This window comes from Peromyscus leucopus, chromosome 3 (genome assembly GCF_004664715.2).
Source record: "Peromyscus leucopus breed LL Stock chromosome 3, UCI_PerLeu_2.1, whole genome shotgun sequence".
Lineage (NCBI taxonomy): Eukaryota > Metazoa > Chordata > Mammalia > Rodentia > Cricetidae > Peromyscus > Peromyscus leucopus.
The window spans coordinates 37410227-37436109 of record NC_051065.1 but is presented as its reverse complement, the minus strand read 5'-3'; the positions used below and the strand labels follow the sequence as shown (position 1 = coordinate 37436109).

General features: G+C 40.1%; 1 protein-coding gene across 12 annotated transcripts in view; it reads right to left on the bottom strand.

Annotated features, from left to right (window-relative positions):
- The window catches only part of Magi2 (membrane associated guanylate kinase, WW and PDZ domain containing 2), a 1425274-nt gene that overhangs the window by 149937 nt on the left and 1249454 nt on the right, over positions 1-25883 (bottom strand). For 8 of the 12 annotated variants that reach the window (XM_037204343.1, XM_037204339.1, XM_037204333.1 and 5 more), the window contains 3 exons: positions 24968-25157; positions 15807-15848; positions 8668-8759 (listed from right to left, as the gene is read on the bottom strand). In XM_037204343.1, coding sequence (XP_037060238.1) covers positions 8668-8759; positions 15807-15848; positions 24968-25157 — 324 coding nt within the window. The remainder of the gene's footprint in view (positions 1-8667; positions 8760-15806; positions 15849-24967; positions 25158-25883) is intronic. The other 4 variants (XM_037204335.1, XM_037204338.1, XM_037204342.1 and 1 more) reach the window with 2 other exon arrangements.

Below are 25883 nucleotides of genomic sequence, written 5' to 3'. Positions count from 1 at the left end.
TCTGTGGAGCATGGCCAACCCTTCAGGGGCTGCACCCTTAAAGAAACCGACTCTCCCTTTCCCGGAAGTTATCAGTTGCCAATAAGCTATGGGTGGTACTTTGTTTCTGTCTCCCTTCCTCCAGGCTGAGATTTTGTCTGGCTTGAGCTTACACAGCCTTTGTGCATGCTGTTGTAGTCGCTGTGAGTTCATATGGGCAACTGCCCTGCTGTGTCTGGAAAATACTATTTCCTTATAGTCATCTACTTCCTCTGGCTCTTACAATCTTCACACCACCTTTCCTGTAATGATCCGTAAGCCTTGGGAAGAGGGGTGTTATAGAGATGTCTCATTTAGAGCCAAGTGTTCCACAGTCTCTTCTTCTCTGTACCTTGACCAGTTGTGGGGCTCTGTGTTATTTGCCATCTACTAAAAAAAAAAAAAAAAAAAAAAAAAAAAAAGCTTTTCTGATGAGAGTTGAGTGATGCACTAATCTGTGGGTATAACAATAAGCCATTAGGAATCAGTTTAACCTTATGCCTATTTAGTGAAGTAACATCTGTAGGTTCTCCTATGTCCAAGGACCTTTCTAGCCACGGGTTCTTGGTGGCTCCAATAATGGTGCCAGATATGGTTTTAAACCTGTGGAGCAGGCCTTACAAATAGTCAGAAGGTGGTCGGTTACTCTCATGACTGCTGTGCCCTTATGCAGCAGTGGGCATGTCCTACTAGGCTGATTGTTGTAGCTCACATGGTTCACAGCTGGGTAAAACTGGTGCTTACTTTTTTCTTTTGGTAGCACATGTAGACATTCCAAAATGGTGAAAGCTAGCCAGTAGAGGTGAGACTTGATTTCTGTCTGAACACATTTAAAAAATTTTAAAGCTCCAATCTTTCAAATCTTCTTTTACTTTGTTCTTTCAAATCTTGAGTATTTATTTTTATATAGACTATTCAATTACCACTTTAAATAAATTCAACATATCATTACTTATTAAGTAATGTTACATAATTATTTCTATATGCAATAATATGTAATTATATTGTATAATATATCTTCTGCTTTAGTTTTAAAAGGGTTGCTGTAGCTATTGACCTGAGTTGTGTGCTATGTACTGGGTGGGCATTACGACCTAACCTGTGCCTGGCATGCTGGAGAGGCATGAAGGTGTTGGTCCATCGGTTAAAGCGTCTTTGCTCCATCCACCAGGAACTGCTGTCTTTGCTGACAGAGGCTGACCACTCTTCCAACTCTCTCATTGCTCTTGCTCCTCATCCTTCGACAGTTTCACACCTCTGAGTGTTGTATTTCATTGGTGATGCAGAGATAGCTTTATGTCCCTCTCTATTCAGGAAAAACCTACTTCTAAAAGGCTTCAAATGTGATTTGTATACTCAATACATTCTATTATTTCTCATTTGCTATGTTAACTGCAGGGACTTGATAATTTATGACTGTCTTTTGTACTGTAACTTTTGTTGTCTTCCCAATGCATGTGCTACAGACTAGTGTAAGCTCATGAGACCACATCTCAGGATACCCAACTCTTTCAGACAGCCAACTTTAGGGTATATAGGTATCAGCTGTGAGCTTTCAAACTCTTCTAGATCAACAACCCTTGGAATTTTACAGGCTAGAGATGGGGTATACATTTTGGAGTATGGTCTCAGTAAGTAGCCCTGGCTGGTGGAGAATTTTCTATGTAGATCAAACTGACTCTGAACTCATAGGGATATGCCTGGCTCTGCCTTCTGATGTAAAGGTGTGGCCAACATACCCCACCTGAGTGTGAGATTTTGCATGTTTATGTAGCTAGAGTTTTCCTGCCTTGCCCATAGTCAGGACAAATCTTTGTCACCCACCAGTCCCACAGCCGCTCAGACCCAACCAAGTAAACACAGAGACTTATATTGCATACAAACTGTATGGCCGTGGCAGGCTTCTTGCTAACTATTCTTTTATCTTAAATTAACCCATATCTATAAATCTATACCTTGCCACGTGGCTGGTGGCTTACCAGCATCTTTACATGCTGCTTGTCCTGGCGGTGGCTGCAGTGTCTCGCATCCTTCTTCCTGTTTCCCCAATTCTCCTCTCTCTTTGTCCCGCTGTTTGCTAAGTACCTGAACTAGACTGAACATTTCCATTTGGTTCAATGGTCATAGGAACTATGGTCTTACTGGTCATATCCCAAGCTGTCCCTCACCCATGGCAATGGTCACTTTCCAGGCATACTGACACTTGTTAGTCTAGATTCCCTTATGGATCAAGTCGAATCTTCCTTCTGATCTTGTTGACCACTGGCCATGCTGGCCGGCAAGTCAGCCCAGTCAATGTAGCCTTGCCCTGGTCATTATCCCTCTGACCTCAACCGACTCCTCAGCCTCAGATTCATTCTTCAGCTCTCTCTTCTCCGTGCTCTTAAGGAAACATTCTGACACATCTCTGTTGTTCTGGCCCAGAAGGAAAAACTTAATGGGAAAACAGAAAACATGTCTGCATGAAAGTCCATGCCCTGGGTCTTTTCAATTATGTTTTTTTTTCTAACACCAAGTGCTCAGCCCTAAAATCATATAGGTATGAGCCACACTAAATGGACTCAGCAGGTTGTATTTATGAATGTATTTATGTAACAATAATAATGAAAAAGAGGCCATAAACTTGAGAGGGGGTGCAGGTGTGTGGCTCAGGAGGAGCTGGAGGGAAGGAGGGGAGGGGAAATGCTATAACTCATGTATTAAATTCTAAATAAACAAACAAGCCCCAAAGAAACAAGCCAACTTCACAATCCTACTGTATCTCAAGCTTTGAGGGCACAGAGCAAAACAGTATGTGCTGTGAAATAGCAATTTAATTCAAGAGGTTGATGTACCAGGAAGCTAGGGGAAAAGATACTGCTCAAAGGAAAACAAGACCAAATCCAAATCACAAACGACCTCTGCAGTCTTCATTCACATCAGCCCCATCCTTCCTGCACCGCCTGCCCAAGTCAGCGCAACCCAGCAGATCTGTTCAGCGACAGTCCCACAAGTTCCCACAGCGGCAGACACTTCAGGTCCTTTCCTTCCAAAACAACTCCAGGAGTTTGCATCAGCTTTCAGTTCGAGGAACAGGTCTGTCCAATGTCTGCCTTTATTTTGGAAGGTTTATCTCCACACAGGCTTTTCTCCCGTTATAGTTTCTACATCTTTCCATTTTGATGCCTTTTCATTGCTTTTCAGTTCACAGCAGGAAATCTCATTTTTGTTCCTTTCTGGCAATTCTTCATTTCTTTCTATTTCTATTGTCACTTAACTGTGAAAAGCATCTCTCTATCTTCTTTTCTTAAGAAAAAAAAAAAAAAAAAAGCCTGGACATTTGGCTTGAATCGGAGCCCCACCGTTCATTGTTTGTGGAAGCCTAGTTGTCATGTTCAATGTGAACCCCAGGGTGTCAATACCACTTCATGTATATGGAGACAGAAACCTGTCTGATGTGATCTGTGAGATCTGTGGGTGATGAACACATCACCTTACTGGCCTCAGCCTCTGTAGCACACCAGGATTAAATGAGGAAGGGATTGGGTTTGTATGTTATCTCTGAGCTCAGCATATGGAGAAGCAGGAAGGACATGCTGATGGCAGATTTTTCTTATACTGAACTCCCTAATATTGACACAGCCATTCTCTGAGGTGCAGCATTCTGTTTTTGAAGGCTCCCTTTTTAGCATTTCCTGCATTAGAATGAGTTAAGTTTCTACATTATTGCTGAAGTGCCAAAAATTAGAAACTGCAGTAGGAGTATGTTTTAAGTCATTTAAATGAAGGAATAAACAGGAATAAATCTCAGTAAGAACAATAAAGATAACCAGAAATCCATGTAATCTGAGGCTTATCATAAGTACTTGATGCCTAGCTGCTGTGCTGAAGGGAGGAAGGATTTAGGAATGAAAGGACTGTGTTCAGAAGGTCTGGGATCAGGGAACCTGTGTATAAAACAGGCAGAGGTGATGTCCTCAGCCCATGTGGGGACTGTGAACATGCCCACTGGATCTTGCTTTATTTAGTGCAACATATGTTCCATTCTGCTAGCCAGTTTTATTACTTTTGTGTTGGATTTAGACTAGAACAGTAGTTCTCAGCTTTTTTAATGCTGTGACCCTTTAATACAGTTCCTCATGTTGTAGTGACCCCAACCATAAAATTATTTTGTTGCTACTTCATAACTATAATTTTGCTATACTATTATAATCATAATATAAATATCTGATATGCAGGATATCTGCTATTTGACCACCACAGGTAGAGAGCCACAGCTCTAGAAGGGCATCTCCTTTCTTCATCCCATGACTTGGGCAAAGACCCCCTACCTCTGGAGAAGAGGATATCTGAGGGTGATGTTTACTAACTGGGGTGTTGGTGTATCTCCCAAACTCCCAAACACAATTATGTGCCTAGGGATCCAGCAAATACCAAAATCCATACAGTGAGGTGGATTGGAACATCGTTGTTTTGCTTTATATTCGTTTTGTAGCTTAATATACGTGTATGTATACATAGGAGAAAGGACCTGTAGGCTCTGTTGTATTAAAATGGCAATATTGTCATTGCTTAGGGCATATATGACCCATGATTTTGCCTAGGCTGGAGGCTCCTTTGTTCTAAGGTATTCACCCTCCTAATTTCTTTCATTCCAACTGTGTTGGATGGCAGTCTCAAAGGTAGTTGGGGAAATGAGTAACAGAGGCATCAAGGGAATTTTAGGAACTATGGTCATGCTTGGTCTTAACTGGCTCCAGCCAGTAGTCATAATGGAAATGTCATTAGATTTGTTTTTCAAGAGAAAATGGAAATCACACACACACAAAAATGAATTAGTACCCAACATTATAAAAATTCCAAGGGAGCAAGAGCATGCCACAGGGCTGCTGGAACTACATCTGTGCCTCTAGGACTGGCTCATTCCCATTTTCTAGAGACCTCGATATGAGATCAGTACTCACTCTGAAGCATTCAGTTTTGTATTGGGATAAGTACTCTATTCAATCCCACTTAACACATACATGTTGTATCACATTCTGTATCAGGTTGGAAGATAAAATCACCATCAAATTGTAGTCCCTGTCTTCAAGAAGTTCATGGAGCTTTACATAGTGGTGGTACCATAGCCATGATAATGAGGCTTATCCAAGGCATGATTAATGCTATTTGAAAACTTTCCTCAATGTCCTGCAATATAGTCAGCTGTGATAATCTTTCACAGTCTCCATGGTGACTATAAAAAATAAAAAAAGAGTAAGCTCATGGTTTGGTATGATGAGCAAAAGCATTTTAGTCAGTGTATTCTGGAACAGAGAACACATCTATCTGGAAAGAACTCTTGAAGTTGGTATGTCAGCCTGAGCATGGCGGGTTCTGTCTGGGTTTGTTGTTACATACTCTGCAGTGTCTCAATGCTCACTACTGCAGAGAAAGTTATGAATTAGCATATACTGGTATTTTATTATGAGTTCTTTTATTTGGTATCTTTTAAGACTATGGTTTTATTCTAAACAATTTTACCTTGGTCCAGTGCTGTGGAATGTCCTATATGTTGTGAATAAATAAAACGCTGATTGGCCAGTAGCCAGGCAGGAAGTATGGCATAGGTAGGACAAACAGAGAGGAGAGGCTGGGAGATGATGGAAGTCTGGAGGAGACGCCGCCAGCCTGCCATCCAGGGAGCAGCATGTAAAGGCAGTAGGTAAAGCCACAGAACACGTGGCACATATAGATGAACAGAAATGGGCTGAGTGTAAGAGTAAGCGCTAGACAATGGTAGGCCTGAGCTAATGGCCGAGCAGTTTAAATAATATAAGCGTCTATGTGTTTATTTTATAAGTGGGCTACGGGACTGCCCAGGCTTGGCAGGACCCTGAGAGAAAAACTCAAGCTACAGTCCAGGCCAAGTCCCTGGTTCATGAGAGGTAACTGCCAAACTTTCCAAATGGAATGTCTGTGTTGTCCATGGTGAACTCCTTGGACCACAGCTGACATGGTTTATAATGAGATGACTCGGGGTTGGCCAGCCACACCCACAGTCTTAGGAAGCTGGTAACTATAGGAAGCTCAAACTACATTGGAGGCCTGTGATATCAGTCTGACTTCTGGCAAAAAGAGAGCACTGGAGATGGAATATGACCATGGAGCTGATGATGCAATTACTTGTGCCAATGTATGAAACCTTAGTTAAAAATGTTGGTCACCAAAGTTTGGCTTAACATCCTGATTGGCAAAATGGCTGTGAAATATGGGCGACTTTGCATTTGAGTTTTTTTCTTGATGTGGTTGTAGGCATATCTCTTTTGCATGGTTCTCATGCCTATTCTTTCACTATAATAACAGTACAATCATGACGCGTTTTCGAGTTCTTGCTGTTCTAGTTGAATTACCAAAGCTGCGGAAGGCTGTGGGTGTAAGGGCAGCTCTTCAGTGGCTTTAGACTGACACTGCTGTCCCACTTTCTTTTTTCAGTTCTTAAGAAAAACTTGAATGTTCTGAGAATAAAACACCCTCAGATAAGGAGGGCTGGATAGGATAGCCTGGGCTATGTTCCCTTACCCCTATAAACAGAATGTGCTTTAGCCTGGAGAGTACTGGCTATTTTAGAGTATAAAACACACAGTGGGCTGCTTTGGGGGAGGCAGTTCCACAGCTGTGAGGCATGGGCAGTTGGGACTCTAGCTGTCTTGGAAAGCTTTCCTGAGCCAAAGACTAGCATAGAGTGAGTCTTCAGCTTCTGTGATTACTGACAAGTAATCAACCTACTTCATGTGCCCTGTGTGTATACACAGTGTTTCACTGGACTTAGATAAAACTCAACTTATATACCATGAAACTGTTACATTAGGACATCCACATCTACAGCAGTGTCTATAGCGCAGTTTGGAGACACTCGTCTCTTTGCAGTTTAGCAAACTCATTTCAATTGATGTTTGGAGTCCTGGGTGGACTTGGGTAGATGACGACTTTAAGCTCAGTTTTGGCTAACTCTGGCCAATGGCATAACTTTCATTTATGGAATAAGACATATAAGGAGAAGATGAAATCCTTTAGGATCAATAGGAATTCTTCCTGACCAAACTGAATGTGTGAACACACAAGCATGTCTGAGCAGTTCTGAGGGAAGCCAAGTTAGACAAACATCCTGTAGAGGCCAGGAACCTGGAGGTATAATCAATGCAGTCAACATTTACATAGGTAAAAGAATGCTATGACATCGCAGTTATTTGCATATAAAATGAGCTGTTGGGAATGAGGCTGGAGACTGGTCAGGTGACTGAGGACCTCAGAACCAGGTGACAAGGTGGAGGAGATGCTACTGAGAAGGGGAGCGAAAGAATGCGTTATCCTTATCTAAGTCCCTCCAGGAAGTCTGAAGTTCCTTGGGGCCTGGCATTTTCTTGACTCCTCTTCCCCTTCTGAAACACTAAGGGAAAACGGGACCAATCTTTGGCCAGTGTGTCTTTCCATTTTCCTTGGCAGCTGGTTTAGGGCATGCTGAGTGATTGTTACCCGTTTTATTCCCAGGAATTAGGGAACCTTTCCCCTGTAGTTTTCTGCAGTAAGACGCCTCCTATTACCTAGTGGAGCTCCTCTCATGGGGCAGAGGAGTTGTGTGCAGGATTCTTGTCACTCTTGGCCTGAATGTCCATCTACTTGGGGACAGTTTTAATTATTATGGGTTCCTTTCTTGTGTTAGACTGGTGTTTTCTCCTTTTGGAAATTTCTGCTGATCCATTTTATGTTTCTTTTGGGAAACAATCTACTAATGTGATGGTAGACAAAGCTGATGATCATAGGCATTTATTTAGAACTTGTTACAGTCCAGGCACCAAGAGTTTTAACTTATGTCTTCATTACTCCTTAAAGCTATTCTATGGGATGGTAATTCTGGCTGTCCTCATCTTCCAGATGAGCAAACTGAGGCTTACAGTTTGGTGTCTCATATGAGCTAGGATGGAATGCACTCATACTTGCCTTTGTTTCCTTGAGCCCCATTTAATATACATCTCTACCATGAGTATGTCAGGAAGGATATTTTAATATGAGCTCACAAATCTAAGTTCACTACGTTTTCTGTAACTCAATGAATATTGCTAGTTTATGTTTTCATTCTGAATATGTATACCCATATGGCCATGTGTATATATTAATATAAAAATTACTACAGAACCATTCTCAAATTCTTTCAACTGCTGCTGACTTCATGAAAATATTCTTTTCATAATGCCTTAATTCAGTTTGGCTCAGATTTTTTAGCAGAGAATTTGATTTTAGTTCTATTTACCCCTGTGGTTTTTACTCCTCATTGTTTTTGTTGCAAGCATATATGATTCTGTGGTTTCCAGCTGCCTGTTCTGTCATATTTTATGACTGCCTCTTAAAGAATCCCATGTTTCAGAACCATTGAATAATTGAACTACTCAAGAGGAATCAGTCCATTCTTAAAGACAGTACTGTCACTCCCAGTGAGATTTATAGGGAGATAATGGCCGTGGAGATTCTTGTATTTTGTGAGGTATTGTTAAGAGAACTAGAAGAGAGAACACAGACTGCAGTCTGCCTTGTGTTCTATACATTTCCCTTTTGATATCATACTGAATGATACTCTCCCTGGTATTTATACACAAAACAGTCATGTGTAGAAATAATGTAGATTCAACTTACAGGCTGTCCAGGTTCATCTCCCCCGAGGATTCTAAAGCCAAATCCAGACTCCATCCTTCGAAGGTGGACATCCAGTTCCTTATAATCTGGACCTGGCATAAAGGAAATCCCATTGAATAATGAATACTGCCTCTTCCCCACCTCCCAAGGAACAGAACACACCAATGATAAATTAATTTGTGGATGTGATTTATGAGAGTGCTGTTAGTCAATGAAAAGCACAGAGGATAGACAATACATGGTGGCAGAGAAGTGCACACCCTAGATGTGTGTAGTCCCCAGAATGGCAGTGAGCACCTAGAGCATCATCCACAGGTAGAGAGAACACATGAGTTTCTGAGTGAAGAAAGTTGATGGCTCTATCATTTTTAATTTTCCTGAGAGCTTTTGGATTACCTTTAAGAAGCTTGTCTGTGACTTTGAGGATGTTTGCTCTGATTTTCTCAGAAAGGAGTGAGAGAGCAGATGGCAGAACCTGCAAGTGTCTATTTAAGTCCTGCCTCGTGGGCTGCTACCGTCTGTTTACAATTTGATGCATCCAGTGTTGGCAGTGGTGGTGGTGGCTGCTGCTGCTGCTGGTGGTGGTGGTGGTGTGTGTGTGTGTGTGTGTGTGTGTGTGTGTGTGTGTGTGTGTGCATGTGTTATAGTTTATGTCTTTTTGGGTATGCTCCTTTAGTCTTTCCATAAGGTACAGGCAGAACTCTATCCAGGTTCAAGAAGAATTAATTAATTAATTAATTAATTAATTAATTAATTAATATCTCAAAAGTAAATTAGAGCAGGGATATCCATCTAAGGTTGGACCACAAGAACAAAAAATGGACCTTTAAGAGAGATGGAAAACTCTTCTGAATGGCATTTATTTCATTTCTAGGATAAAGTAAAACCATGGGAAGTATTTTGACTTTCCAAGGAGACATCACATGTCTCATTTTGTGCCTTTTTTTAGGGGAAGCATGTCAATCATGAGAGATTGTGGGTTTTCATGCCCCTGTTAGCATGTCAGGATGATCATCAGTCTGGAGGAATATTTATTAAGCTATTTTGGACTTTAGAAATATTTAGCAATTTCTGGGCTTTTGTGGTTTAAAGGTAGTATTAGGAGCAGGCATTTGATAAAATTCTCCTTGCTTAAACAGGACAGTTTTGGAAATTAGAATGAGATTTCAGAGGATAATCCCCATGGGACAAAAATCAAAATCTTAAAAACACTAAGCAACTTAGATATAGAATATTAGTTATAGTAGACAGGGCTCGCTGAGTGATAGCCTATGTATTTCTCCCAGCCTCATTGGTAAGGGACTATACAGAGGCCATTGAATACAGCCATTCTAGCTAGGCTTTGTATTCAACCACCTGATCTCTTTTCAGTGACAAATGAAAGGCAAGACATCTGCTTCTGACATATGGGCAAATAATAGTTATCTGGTGCTTTCTTAAGAGAGCTGCCCTGGCTCATAGACCTGTGTATGCCGTGCAAGACTCACAAGCATCTGTATCTGTTATGATGAAACATACACACAACCAAGGTCTCTCCTGTTCAGCTACTAATACAGGCCATCAAAGAGGAGTAACCATCAGGCTTCCATTATCCTGTATGAACTTTATAATTGTTCGTGTTGTAAAGATGGGAAAACTTAGAAGCATTCAATTATTAGTTAGAATTAGGTGGTGAAGAAATGATGAACACTTTGCTCAGCACTATATGAGACACAGTGGTCTTTAAACTCAGTAGCCTTTGTACATCTGGAGGCAGGTGGGACATTCCTATAAAACCATAGCGACAGAGAAATGCAAGGGGGGTATATACGGGAGATGAGAGCTAATAGCCCATCACAGTCCAACCTCTACGAGCTCGTTAGGATGCTACTCATCCTAACCTCCTCTCTAGAAACATAAGAAATGAAAAAAACCAGTGACAGTGTTTTTGTATTTAAAGAGACAGACCCTTTGACCTAATTCTCCTACCCCTTCTTGTATGACTGATGTGTACCCACAAGTGGAAAATTGCTCCTTCAGTGATTATGGTACCTGTCATGCTGCCAGAGGGACTCCAAATGGGTTTAATATATGCTACATCTTATTTGTTAAGAGATTTTCCCTATAAGAAAAGACCAAAATTATGATGATCCCAGCAATGGAGTTCTGAGATGTGTCAAGGTACAAGGAGTTTGGTTTATGTTGGAGAGTTGTTGTTTGACATAAAGGCTTTTCATTAGCAAATGAATCAATTTTTTTAAAGTGGAAAAAAATTCCTAGATCTTATCAGTCAATTTATTCAACTCTGAGAAACAGAGATATGAACAAGGTAGTACTTTCTGATGTCCTTTTTCCTGACAATTATAAGCCTGTGACTTAAAAAAGAAATCGTGTGTGTTTTTATACACTACTGCCCGCAGAGACCCAAATATGGCATTGTATCCCCAAGAGCTAGAGTTGGGAACAAAACTCAGGTACCCTGGAGAGCAAGTGCTCTGATCTCTCATCCCCGTGAGCTCTGACTGTTGCTCTGACCTGCTGTGTCTTCAAACACGGAGTAGGGGCTGTGTTTCACCCTTCTGTTCTTACAACAGGGCACCCAAGTAAGAGAGAGACAGAGGGTCACCAGAGAAGTATGCCAGCAGATGTGACTTATTCATTTCTTTGTTAATTTTGAACAGAGGCTGCAGGGCCTTGAAAACATTAGAGACACAATTAGCTGGAAAATAGTTTAAATGATAGATTGTCTTACATGGTATTATTATTATTATTATTATTATTATTATTATTATTATTATTTTGTTTTTCGAGACAGGGTTTCTCTGTGTAGCTTTGTGCCTTTCCTGGAGCTCACTTGGTAGCCCAGGCTGGCCTCGAACTCACAGAGATCCGCCTGCCTCTGCCTCCCGAGTGCTAGGATTAAAGGTGTGCGCCACCACCGCCCGGCGGTATTTTTTTTTTAATAAGAGCTTTTAGAAAGAAAATTTTTCTTTTGTTTCCATTTTCCTCCTGAATCTGGTCTTACAAAATAAGTAAAATTATATGCACAAAGATAGGATGCATTGTTCTTTTTCCTCTTTGCTTTGTTAGGAAAGAGCTGGTGTTTTTAAGACCTCACCTTGGCGACTTTCCTAACCTGATGGCAGGCTCAATTACTGTATCATGTTTTATCTTCCTCCTTATTAATGTAGTAATCTCAGGGCAAACATTTCCTCCTTTAGCACTGCAGTTAATCATCCCCACCCTCCAGCTTGTCTAGAAGTAAACTGTGCACTTGGGAGCTTATTGGATAAAGGGGCTTGGCAGTACCTAACCTGGCCTGAGTCACTCAGCCATGCCCCTGACAGCCTTTTCTTTTCTCCTCCCTTGTTTGTTTTCTTTTGTTCTTTTCTCTTGGTCCTTTTAGAAGGACTGTGGGGGGCTCTGGAGACATTGCCTCTGATGATTAGCTATGGCCAACGCTGTGTCTTCCTTATGAGCTGAGCCCCAGTAGACACAGGCATTAAGAAACAAAGCGTTTCACGACACTCTTCTCTGATGGGCTCCTGTATGACCTTTGAGGGAATGAACAAGCCCTAATTTATCCTAGGCTCACACCAGTACTATAGAAGCTTATATTCAAAAACATAGTAAGCAAAGCCCAGTGTGGTGGTGCAAACTGTAATCCTGGCACCTGGGAGGCAGACTCAGGTGGATTGACGTGAGTTCAAGTCACAAGACTGAACTACATAGTGAGACTCCGTCTCAAAAGAAAAAGAGTAGTAAATGCTTGTTATCTGGACAATTTCCCTCATAATAAAGGACAGTGGAATTTTAAAAGCTGATTCCTGTCTGCGTTAAGATCCCAGAAAACTTAACATGCTATTAGAGCGTGTGCAAAGCATGGCTTTGAGCACAACATTGAGGGAGAAGGCTGGATGACTGAACACAACTGATCAATTTTATGAATGGATCCAATCTTCAAAACTGCAAAGAATGACATTTTTAACAGATAATTTGGCACATGGGATACTATTATAAATGTCAACTAAATTTTGATATTTGAATCCCGTTCATTTGTTAATTAAAACAGAAATACTATGGCTTATCACATTTGGCACAGAGCCACTGTTTATTTATTTTTCTTATTGAAAACAATGTTGCTGTTTTTGGCTTTCTCTTGTAAAGAGATCTAGGAGAGACTGAGGAAGGAATGAGGAATTGAAGGTCATTAAATATACCCATGGGTTCTGGATTTTCAAGCACTCTAGATACTTAATGAGTTAAAGAAGAATTAATTGGTTTTGATCACTGGAATCAAACATTACTAGATAAGCAGCTCATACATTTGGCTCTGAAAGAATCTCTCTTCCTCACCTTCCCCATTTATTCTTTTGGTGATATGACAGTAGCCAAGCATGCTGTGACCATAATAGAAGCTATCTCTTTTCTAGTTCTCTTCAGTAGCCTGCAAACAACTCGGATTTCTTGAACCCTAAATGTTGCCTTCTCCCCAATGATATCTAGTCTTTCACAAAAATCCAGTCTTTGCTCCATCTCTCACTTCACTCTTGGCCAGGCTGGTTTCTGCTCTCTGATTACTGATTTCTTTCCTTTCTTTTTTCTTCCTCTCCCTCTCCTCTGCCCTCTCCCTCTCTCCCTCTCTCCCATCTCTCTCTCTCTCTCTCTCTCTCTCTCTCTCTCTCTCTCTCTCTCTCTTGATACAGGGTCTTTCTACATGGCCCTGGCTGCCCTGGAACTCACTATGTAGACCAGGCTGGCCTTGAACTAACAGAGATCTGCCTGGCTCTGCTTCCCAGGCGCTAAGATTAAGGCCATGTGCCACCAAGCCTGGCTTGATTACTGAATCCCTTAAGGTCCTTATAACACTTTAATAAACTGAATAGACTTTTTCTTATTGTTTATTTGAGTGACTTCTGTACCTCACTGATACTGCTGATTTCACCTTTATGGTCCCAGCTTCTTAAAAAAACAAAACAAAAAAAACCCATCCTATTGCAGATAGTCCACAGATTACTGTAACAGGTACCCACTACAACATCCTACTAAAAGGTTTTCTTTGTAAATTGTTTCTGTGGTACTCTACAGCTGGGCTCATTTTGTCTGGCTGTCCTGCCTTTGATAATTTCATAAACACGTGAGAAATTTTTATCAGAGAGCTGTTTATTGAATATAATCATGATTTCTATGATTTTTTGATAATTTATATGTACACTTAACAAAATATTTGGATTGGTTCTTTCTTGAAAATGAGTCACACATTATAATAAGATATTCAAACTGTAATTTTTATCTTCTGCATTTTGAATGTAAAGTATGACTTTGTACATGTATCAAGATAATCTAAGCTACTGGGCAGCCCTTCTCCTCTTCTTTTATTTCAGAATAAAATATATTTAGACATTGAGATTTTTCAAGAATTATATTTTCTGAAGCTACTTTAAGTGGACTTTAGATTCCCATATTAAATCCTGATTTCATTTTTTACCCATAATTACTAGGCCTAACTTTCTCTCTGGGCATAAGATATTCTTAAACATTACAAGCCTTTGAGTTAGATGATAGATTTCAGACCAAGCTAAACAATTACTTTAGACATTATTTGGATGCTAAGTAGTATCTTCCATGTTTTGTACACACTCAAAGAATGACATAGAAACTTAGGGAATGAATGATTTCCCAAGGGACGTTAGAGCACACTGGGATGGATAACTAGTTATCATCACAGAAACATACTAAGGATGTGTGCTGAAGCCCACAGACCTGGAAGGGAGCTATTACTAAGAAACACTCCTTCCCGCAATGCCTTGAGTGTCCGGGGTTCCAATCTAGTAGGCTAACCAGCTGTTAAGAGCATTTCACTAGCAACTGGAGGAGGAAAGTCTAACTCTTCTTTTTCCTCATTCATGTCAATGACAATATTATATTTCAGTTTACATCACAAATAATAATGTTTGTTTGGAAGGGATAAGTAAAAATTCAAGTAAAATTATTAAGATATTTCTTAAGTTCAAAAACTAGAAGCTATGATATTGTACCCTAACTCAAAATAGTATCAAAATATAACATTTTGTAATTGGAATTATTTAAAAAACCAAATTGATATAGGCATTTAATTCAGTTCAAAATGATTTCAATCTGTGTTAGCAAATTCTTTAATAAGATTTTTTTTTTAAGAAATATTTAGTTTTCCTCTCTTGAGATGTTCTACCTTCTTATTTCAATTTTTCTGGTTTAGCAAGATCCAATTTAAATAAGATGTAAATTATAGAAGTTATTTAATATTGCCAAGCAGCCACTTTTTAAAAAAAGTTTAACAAATAGTATCAATTTTAATAACATATTTTAACTTAATTATCAAAATACCATCTGTTCTGGCTGGTTTTGTGTCAACCTGACACAGCAAGAGTCATCAGAGAGGAGGAAGCCTCTGTGGAGGAAAGGCCTCCTTGAGATCCAACTGTAAGGCCTTTTCTCAGTTAGTGATCAGTGGGGGAGGGCCCAGTCCATGGTTGGTGGTGCCATCCCTGGGCTGGTCCTGAGTTCTATAAGAAGGTGGGCTGAGCAAGCCATGAAAAGCAAGTCAGTAAGCAGCACCCCTCCATGGCCTATGCATCAGCTCCTGCCTCCAAGATTCTTCCTGTTTGAGTTCCTGTCCTGACTTTCTTCAGTGACAAACAGTGATAGGGAAGTATAAGCTGAATAAACCTTCCCCTGGCCCCAACTTGGTTTCTGATCATGATGTTTTATTGTAGCAATAGAAACCCTAACTAAGACACCATCTTAACATAAAACAAGGCTTATTTTTGTACTAAGTCTTTGAGATCCAGTGTGAATTTCACACACATTTGATAATACAAAATTTGCGTTATACTACCTAGTGGCTGCTGTACAGTCCGATGGTTTTTTTTGACATTTGGTTCTAAGTGTAGTCTTTTAGTAACTTTTTAATGAAGGAATTCATTAATATTTGTCTTTGTTTGCAAGCATCCACACCCACCATGATGAGGCTTGCCCTCTGTCTTGAACACATATGATGTAGGTGATTTATTTATCACAGTGAATATTACATAGTGAAAAGTTGATACCACTCAAGAAAATGACTGGTTACACAAAGTGAAAGACGTGCATTCACAGAACTGTGAATTCTGAATACTTGCCAGAGGAATCCATTCGAAAACTGGTCCTGGGTGGCACTTGTTCTGGATGGGAAAATGGGGAATTAAAGTTGAAATTCATTGATGGCATTTTAAAATTCATCTTTACTTTCTTTTTGTTGATACTATAACTTCCCCAACCCAAATCCTATGCTCATGTGTATTTATTTTTTCACTTGTTCCTAAAATCCTTTAAAGTTGGTGGATAGATTTACCTGCCTATATGTAAGTGTGTATATTTATGTATTCTCATATATATGAAAATAGAAAAATATGGATTCTTTTATCAGCATGGAAAATACCATTTCCAAATCTTATTAAGTTTTTATTTTCACCATATAAGGATATTAATTTGGAAATATGTTAATTCAGAACCTGAAATTGATGCAACAAGAGTCCTTCAAAATCGTATTATGATGCTTTTTCATAGAACACTAAGATGAAAAGTGAAAATTTCAATCTATGATCATGCTGATTTAACACCAGTCCAAATATTTTGAGATTTCTAATAATTTGGATAGCAGAAGTACTGTCCAAGTAGTTGAATTAAACTGGTTCTTTCTAGAGCCTTTATGAGAATTATGATGTGGCCTACAATATATCTAACAACATAAATTCATTAATATCAACATGAAATATCTTTTAAATGTAGGAATGTTCAAATGTCGAATTTTAGGACCTGCCTATATGTAAGTGTGTATATTTATGTATTCTCATATATGACAATGGAAACCTTGGTTCTCTGTATTGGAAGTATTTGGAGGTCAACTCATGGATTAAGATTTATGAGGGATAAATATGGACACATGCAGGTCCACCTTACCTCCTCACAGATGTGCTTAAGAAATAGAGATGGCATCTGTAACTATTGAGAATATAGAAAATGACTTACTAAACTGTCCCTTGGGTTTTATTCTGCTTTTCTAAGCTACTGCACAACAGAGAGAAGAAGAGATGGGCTGTGAAGATCAGAAATACTTCATTGTACAGATGTAAGACAAGCCCAGGATACTAAGAGACTCCTATTACTTGTCCTGTACTTTACCCTAGATAACTCTTCAAGATCATTTTTAGGAAAAATCGCATAAAAGTATCTTTTTGTTTTTAGCTTCCGTGTAATTAAAACTCACTCTCCAATAATGTGCTCTTTCTTTACTATTACTGCGGAAATGCCACTCCCTACACTCCTTTGTTGCTCCAATGTCCTTCCTTTCTTCTCTTTGACCTCCTTTTTGACTTCCTTCTTTCCTTCCTTCTTGCAGACAAGGAAGGCTATACAGCTCAGGTTGACCTCAAACTCGGAATTTTCCTGCTTCAGCCTCTCAGCTGCTGAGATTAGAGGTGTGTGCTAACACTCCCTGTTCACAAGGGTATAATTTCTTTCCTATCATCTTCAAATATTCTTCCTCTTCCTTTATAGACACATTCCTGAACCTTATGATGGGGTTTAATCTGAAACACACAGAGTCATATGTATATAAATTCCTTGCCAATAAACACCCAAGAAAATAGGGTTATGTTAGGATGAGTAGATCCATCTGAGAGTGGCAGTATACTTCTGACTTTATGACAAACTTAATATAGCTAATCATACTATCAAAAATTAAAAGTTACCAAATCCTTCTAGGGTATAATGTGTACTATTGATAAAATAATTGTAAGTTTTTCTTGCGAGCATCCTCCTCCTTATGTTTAATATGTAAATCAGTTTTAAGTTGGAATATATGTTAGAACATTATTATTACAGTCACATAAATGATTATGTAGCTATGATACATAATCACATAAGTGATTATTTATTTTAGAGCGGTCAACTTAAGAGTATTCTAGTAGATTGAGGAGAATGTATCACAGAACATCTCAATGTTAGGTTAACATCATTGTATGATAGAGTAGTATTATATGGAGCAGTATAAATACTGGTGTTTTATCAACAAGTTAAAAAATGTTACAATGACACTATATTGCTCCAGTCTGGAGCACAGTTCATTATTCACAGTGAGCTAGTTTTATTTGTTGGGGCACTGTAGGTGGATTTTTCTTTGGGATGCCAACTCACAAAAAACAACATGGAGACTTATTAATTATGAAAGCTCAATCTTAGCTTAGGCTTGTTCCTAACTAGTTCTTATAACTTAAATTAACCAAAATTTTAAATCTACATCCTTTTATGTTGCTTGGTTATTTTTACTCTGTACTGTCCATCCTACCCTCACTGTGTCTCACTTGTGACTCTGCCTTTCTTCTTCCCAGAAATCTCTGTCCCCAGAAGTCCTGTATAACCTCTTCCTGCCTAGCTAATGGCCGTTCAGATCTTTATTAAACCAATCACAGTGACACATCTTCACACTGTGTAAAGGAATATTCCACAACAGGCATAGTTATCATGCCTGCCAGGGAAGTTGTGTAAAGGCAAATTAGTTTTCTAGCAGGAACATTCCTTCTTAAGAGCCTTCATGTTTACTGTGGCTGTCCAGGATTTTGATTGAGAAATATTCTGTAATCAGAAGGTGGACTCATGTCAGGGATGGAAGACGTCCATCTTCTAAACACTCCCAATAGTGTGACACTGACACTTTATGCTATCATAATCTCACTAGAACTCACTTGCTATGTAGCAATTAAATTCTGTTTACTGAAGCTCTGATGGTCTCATATTTATTCATAAAAATACTTTGGGTTACACTGGGAATTTGCACTGCTGACACTCTGACACCAAAGAACACTGAGGTAAGGACTGAGTTTGGAGTCCAGTTTTCACAGTCTTCTGCCCTTCTACCCTGTATCTAATTTCAGAGGCACCAACTTTTAAATTACAGAATAAAATAATTCTCTCTCCCTCTTCTCCACGCACATGTCTCTCCCACAGGCCTGAGCACTCTCTGTCGCTTTATCTCTAATAAACTCTATAATCGGATTCTGTCATGTTTCGTGACACTTCCTTGCAGGGTAAGAACACAACGCAGCTAAATAACTAACATTTTTAATAACTAACATATAATAAACTATGGGATTATATCTGTTTCCCAAAACACAGGGAAACTGTGCTATAGCATAATGTTTATTGTACTGTCTATATTATTATTCATATCCATGGTGATCCAGGAAGCTGATAGAAATATAGATGTTATCATAGTTTTCTAGACAGCCACCCAAAGATACTATTTTTGAAATTACATTTCTGAACTAATCAAGGTCTATCTATAAAAATTGCAAACACAGTTTTAATGGATTTATCGACCTCATTTTCAAAATGTTACAAAGGCAAAGTGATATATTAGAAGTGCCAACTAAAAGACAGCCCCCTCCCCCCACTACACAGGTCAAATCATAAACATAAATCGCATCAAGGATAGAGTGATAAAAAGTAGAGAAAATTTACATTTGCAGTACAGTTGAGGGTATTAAAATGATAATGTGATACATTTTCTCTCTTTTATGATCCTAATGTTAAGTCACAGGTAAGAGTGTCTGAACACTTTTTACATCTCATTTAAATATTTCACTACAATAAGATTATGTTTGAAAGAACACAGGTGAGAGGTAAATTAATTAAGGCTGCAGGACACCATCACCAGTGTTCAGGCAGTTCAGCCTAGGGCTAAGCCCCATGTTTAGTTGCAAGCATGCTCCTTGTATGGCAAGATGCATTCTCATGACTACTTACATAGCTGCCTGCATTTGTGGCTGCCTGCATTTGTGGCATCCATACATTTGTCCTTTCCACCATGTAATATCAAGCACTGAATCTCATGGGTTCTGGAGTCAGGCCAGCTCAAGTGAAAGACTCACATGGCATTCTGGGCTCTCATTCTGAGCACAGAGGAAGCTACTTCCTTGTGTGATGTGGGCATCCCAACGTCACTTTCCTGACTCTTATGGTGTGTGTGTGTGTGGGGGGGGGGGGTGATGATGTCATTTTCTACTTCATCTTTCCAAATACCTCTGTGATTAGGATGGGAGGCACTGCAAATGCCAACCTTCGTTCACTAATAACAAGGAAGGAGCAGCCAGAAGGCCAACATTTGGCCTGTGAACAATATGAACTGTGTGTGCATTGCTTCGAATAATGGAAAGTTCAACAATGAACAACAAGAAGGAAGGGTAGAAGCTGTAGCGTGAAAACCACACTTGTCTACCCTCGACCTGTTGCACATTATAACTTTATTCCAGGTGTAGGGTGTAGTGCTGAAAAACACCGTGCATCTCCGTCAGGCTCTTTGACCATCAGGACTTTTGATTGTTACCTTTGCTGAGACCCTCGTGGCTTATCATGGTTTCTAATCTCTGGAAAGAAAAGTGAATGGTGTGAGCTGTTAGTGCAGAAATTCAAGAGGAATTTCTGTTTTACAAAGGCTATCACTTCAGATACATCAGACAGGCCCTTGACATGTTTATGATCATACTCTTGAGTGATATATTACTGTGAAGGAGTGTGGACATGTTGAACCTCTTAAATTGTTATTTATAATAACCAAGTTTCACTGTGAAGAGAGAAAAGGTTTGGGTAACTTCAGTGGTAATTCACTTCAGCTTCAAAGCAAGGGGCGGGCCGTGAGGGGAGAGCATCAGAGAGCGAGGGGTTTTTTTTCCCACTCTTCTGCTTCAGCTGCATTGTGGGACATACTCAGAAAATGCCCCTAGGACTTGATGTTGGAAAAGTGAACCTTTAGTCTGGATGTAGAAAGAGTGAAGTAATAAGCCAAGATTTTCCTTTCTCAATCATCATGGAATGGCCTGGGCTTCTGCTGTAAGATCCTGAAGTGAGCTGCACTCCCTCTCTTTGGGAAGTAGTCCCCAGTGCCTTGCTACTCACAGAAAGAGATGTGAGGGGCATCGATTTGTTGTTATCGGATGCACTCTCTTCTAGGGACCAGAGACAGGCAAGATTATGTCCCTTTCAGTGGGGTGATTGTTGTAATGTTAAGCTGGAGTTAACCTGTGTGATAAGAATGTGAATGGCATGGCCTGATACTGAACTGTGAGGAACTTCCTAACCTGGTTTTCCTCCATTTAAGTTTGCCATATGCTAGATCTGAACATATCCACAATTTCAAGTTGTTGGGGGAAATTTACTGGGAATTTGACTATAAAAACAAGCTGCTGCAAAAGTCATCCTAAGGCTAGTTAGAAACAAAACTTGTAGAGGCAAAAACTTGATTAGTCAAATAAATTTCTTGACTAACTGAAAAGAAAACAAAACATTTTTTTAGTGGATGTTAAAACTTTTTATCCACAGTATGTACATTAGATATACACTTTCCTTAGTCACAATGGCTATTTCTTGAATAGACTGTTTAATAAAAGGAAAATATGTAATTCATCATGAAAATGAGGATGGTCTAGAGAGTGACAGGGAAACTATTAATAATCATAACAGGCATATCAAGACAAGGACATCCCAGGAAACTCTCAGGTGTAGTTACCCCAGTGTTCATCAAAAAATATTCCCATCGTATCAGAAATACTGGGTTGGGGCAAGGACACCCTGGTGTCCTGTGTTCTGTAAGAAAGTCTTGTCCAGAAATTGTTTCCCTATGTTTTCACCATAATTTTCTAATAAGTAGAGATTGTTTCTTGTAAATTTTCTTTTTTGAGTGCTACTAGAGTTTTAGACACACAGAGAATGTTCCATATATTTCTGTTGATTGATGTGGTGCTTTGGGAGCCACCTCTGGGCACCATACCTAGTGCTCTGGAATCGAAGTCACCACCTACCTGCTGGTGGGGGAATCTTCTCTTCCTGCCCTCTTTCTGCTGTCACCCCATCTCAGACCATCTCATGAAGAGCGGAGGTGGTCCTGGCTTCCCCTCAGGAGTGTGCACCTGCCGTGATCTGTTTCATGTGGCTCTACTAGCCTACGGTTGTCTTTCTTTGTTTAAAAACCACATTTTCCCAGGGAACACATCTTTATTAAGATGTCCTGTGCACGTACATTAAACTGTCAGCTTAATCTAATTAGGAGCCAAATGAGGCATGGCAGCTTTTACATCATTTGATAAATTTCCATCATTTACAGGAGGAATGGTGACTTGAATCCAAATAGTTCCTTACAGTTTTGACAGAACAAACATTCTATAGCTCTGTAGAGCCTGTGTGTAAGTGGAGGAGCATCTTTCTATTTTAACTGCAACCCAGTTCGAGTGTGAATACAAAAATCTTGGTGGCTTCTGGCAGGGTTGCAAGTGGAGAGGGTACCAGGATTCGTAGCAAGCCAGGGAAACCCCAAAGGACTCCCAGATCAGAGTAGACTCTGTTCCTACTTTCCTGCTCTCGCCAATGCTGTCTTCTCTCCAGAAGAATCTTACAGGCAGGAGTATCAGCAAGCTCTAAATCTAAAGCTCGTGCACAGATTCAAAGGGATGTGCACAGAACTGTTAGTGGTCAAAACTGTGAATATGGCCTTTCTTTTGGGTTTCATAGATTTCCTGGTCATTGTGTTCAAAGTCCTGTTTGAAGGCAAGGCTTAGGCTGGAGTTTCAATCATTAGTTAAGTTTTACATAGTATTGCTGTAGCTATTTGGGGGGCTGAGGTGGGAAGCAGCCAGTTTAAAGCTAGCTTGGGCAAATTTGTGAGACTGTCTAAATAATAATAATAATAAAAGGTATTACTCTAAAAATGTAAGTGAGAGAATAAAATGTTTCTATGCTTGGAAATGAGCAGTGTAAAGAGGACCGAAGGCCGTTAGCTTGTTTCAAGAGTCTGGTGGGGAGGAAGGAGGAGCTGCAGCGTGAGGAGCCTGCAGTGGGGACCACACAGCAAGCTCAGAAAGCGGCCCATGCTCATTGGCTCCTCCCTCTGCAGGGACAGAGTTTTTCTTACCTTCACATGCTTTCTGCAGTTCATTCCCACCCCATTGAGTTTATGAAATAACACAGTAGAAGGGAAGCATAGGAAAGGAAATGAGCTTGCCCTCTTTCGGCTTCCTGGGAGATGTGACCTTGAAACATTAGAGTGCTGACGGACACACACTGGAGCATGGACTCTGCAGTGCTGTGGGGACAGGCTCTGGGGGAAGGAACAGAGAAATTTGTCGTTGCTGCTGCAGCAGCAGCGGAGCAAAGAGCTCCTGGGGGATGGCAAAGAAAGATATGGGGGGTTAAGATGGCTGCTTTGCTCGGGTGGTATGTTACAGGCAAGGAGGAAAAAGGCAATGAACAGAAATGGTGCTGCTGGTGCTAGACACAGAAATCCTTATTCCTTCAGGGTCAGATGGGGGACATGTACAAGTCCTGTTAAGAAGCTGAGGTCATGGCTGTTTCAGACAGAAGATGTAGAACCAATTCAAAGCTTCCCTCTGTCCCAAATCAGCCTGCTTTGCATCGTTCTGGAAGCTGCACTAGAAGCCAATGACTAACAAAACCAGGAGGAGGCAGATCATCACAGTCCCTGAATGCATTCCAAACCTAAAGGAAGCCCTGGGCACGGGGATACTTTAGTCCTGCAATGTGTTTTGCCATCCAGGTAGGAGCATCTACTGTGTATCCATCCCCTAGTTACACGTTTGTTCCTTTCCCCATGAAATCTGTGAGAGCAGGGTATACTGTTCTTTTCTGATGTCTCGTCACAGTGTGAGAGCAAAGGGGGTATTCAATAAACACTCGGCTATTGAAGCATACATGTAGTAAGGGCTGGGCTGATATCTTTGTGGGTTTTTTCTTCACTTTAATGAACACCAGTACCCCAAACTTATGCCCTTCATTATTCAGCTATAACTGCCCACTTTGCCCTGATTTTACTGTAGTAGATGCTCCAAGTACACAACCAACTCTCTTAAGTTATTTCAGTCATTTACCCACAGAGGGAAGAGCAAAATGCAGTAACTTAGATGTAACTGATTATTGAAAAGTGGGTACATGTGCAGGCTCATTTTGATGAAAATGATTTCTCAGTGGCCTGCTGTCCTAACTATTTTATCCACCAAAATTACTTCTACAAAATGTTACAGAGGATGGGGAAAAGGTATTATGTTTGCTTTTCCCTTTACCAGCTGGGTGATAATTCTCAGCCCCTGAACTCATCAAAGGACTAAGCAGATTCAAGATCCTCTGAGGCCACACACAATGTAGAACTTCCTATTCATGCTTCAGATGATGAAGTTGGAAACGATATAAGAGCAGGGGGGAGTTGAAGCAAAGGAAACCAGCAGACTGTGAAGGGAAGCGCCAGGGACCAAAGCCTTTTAAACCAAACTTGATTTCTCTATCATTTCTCAGATTCTTAGTATTCAGTGTTGTGTTTTATACACCCCTGTCATTGAGTTTCCATGGAGGAGGTGACCTGTACAATATCAGGAAGGGACACAACAAATGTATATTTGATATTAAAAGCTCAAATAATTCCAAAGGTCTTCCAAAAGGGAGTCAGGCACATAGACAGGCTTAAGGCAAGGCTCAAATGTACCTGGGTACATTAAATGGTAGCAGAAGATTCAGGCAGAATGATTGGCACCTGCTTCTCCCTGCTTTGGGGACAAATTGACTCATGACTCTGAGTGGGAAAAACTTGCCTGAAATTTTATTTTACTCAAGGCTTAGACTTCTCCAATGGCTGCCTTCAAGGCTCTAAGACAACAAGCTATAAGCTTTAGATTCAAGGTCAGGTTGAATGGATTAGAGGTTAGAATAAAAAAAATTGCTTTATTTTATTTGGTGACTTGAACCAAACTAGCAACCCTACTCCATCCTCATTTCTTCAGGATCTTAGGGGCAAAAGTAGGAAATGCAATTTAAACTCCAAAGATACTTTTAGAAACAACAGTTTCTTTATGACAACATGTACAAAGATTGGCTAGATAGGAGGGCACTAATTCTGTCACACATCAATGTGACTATAGCTAATCATAACACATATATAAATGTTCTTATTATAGTTATCCTTTCTCTGATATGCTAACTATCCCATTTGATCATTCTACAATGTATACATGTATGGCAATATCACATTGTACTCCATAAAAATAAAAGCATTGCCAATTAAATGCAATTATACAAAAGAAAGCCAGGCTTTAAGGAAAATTATAGACAGATTATCTGTCTTACTTTGGAGATAACTTTGAGCCTCAGAAGGTAAAATCATGCCAGATTATTCAGCCCCCACGTATACCCTAGGCTGGTGTTGACCACTATCAAGGTAACCTTGCTTTACATGGCTTTCACTTACGCCTACTTTCATAAATGGCTCTTGATTTCTCATAGAGCTCATATGGGTCAGGCTTCCGTGGGTCAAAGGCCTCTGTTGAGTCAGGAAAGGAGCTCCTGTGAAGGGCAGGCGGGAAGGGCAGGTTCTGTGGTACGGCCGGAGCAGATAAACTTGTTTGAGGACTGCCTTGGTTCTCCCACCGGTCCATCATCTAAAAGAAAGGGAGGACAGAGAACATGACTGATGATGGATTCAGCCTGGCTAGTTCCCTTGTTACCTTTACAAAAGACTTTTTTGCTTGTGAACTTCTGTCCCCAAGAAGAGCTTGGTACATATGCCTCAGAGGAAAATAATCTCTATTTTTGTGTAAGAATGTAGCATAGATTGCTGTAAGTCAAGTAGTTTCTGGAGTTTGAAAGCAAGCTATAGAATCTTGCCACATAGTGGTTAGGAATCTTTGGCAAACTCTTCATTTCTCTGATGTTTTTCCTTATAAAATATAGCATGCATCCCAGGATCACTTATGTGTATATGTTCAGGAAGAGGGTAATATTTATTCTTTTCTGAAGATGGTCCCAATTTATTATACCATGTCTCTAAAACAGAAAACGAAGCAGACTATACATGTTCATTTAACACCTGTGCACATCCTACCCCTCTTACAGCTGAACATTCCATCACTTCCTTTACAGTTTGTACAAATAGGACCATCTGGGATCAATGGACTACATTCTTTTAGGAAATGTCATTCACTGTGGGTGTGGTAAGGTCGCACCTACAATATCTCTGCTAGCACTATTGTTAAGTGCTTCCTAATAGGCCATGCATGATCGCTGGTCTCCACTATAACATGGGGACATACCAGCCATTTAGCAAGAGGTCTGTTGTCATTGCTAGCTTCATCCTTATCCAACTAGTAGCCCTTCTTTCTAATTCA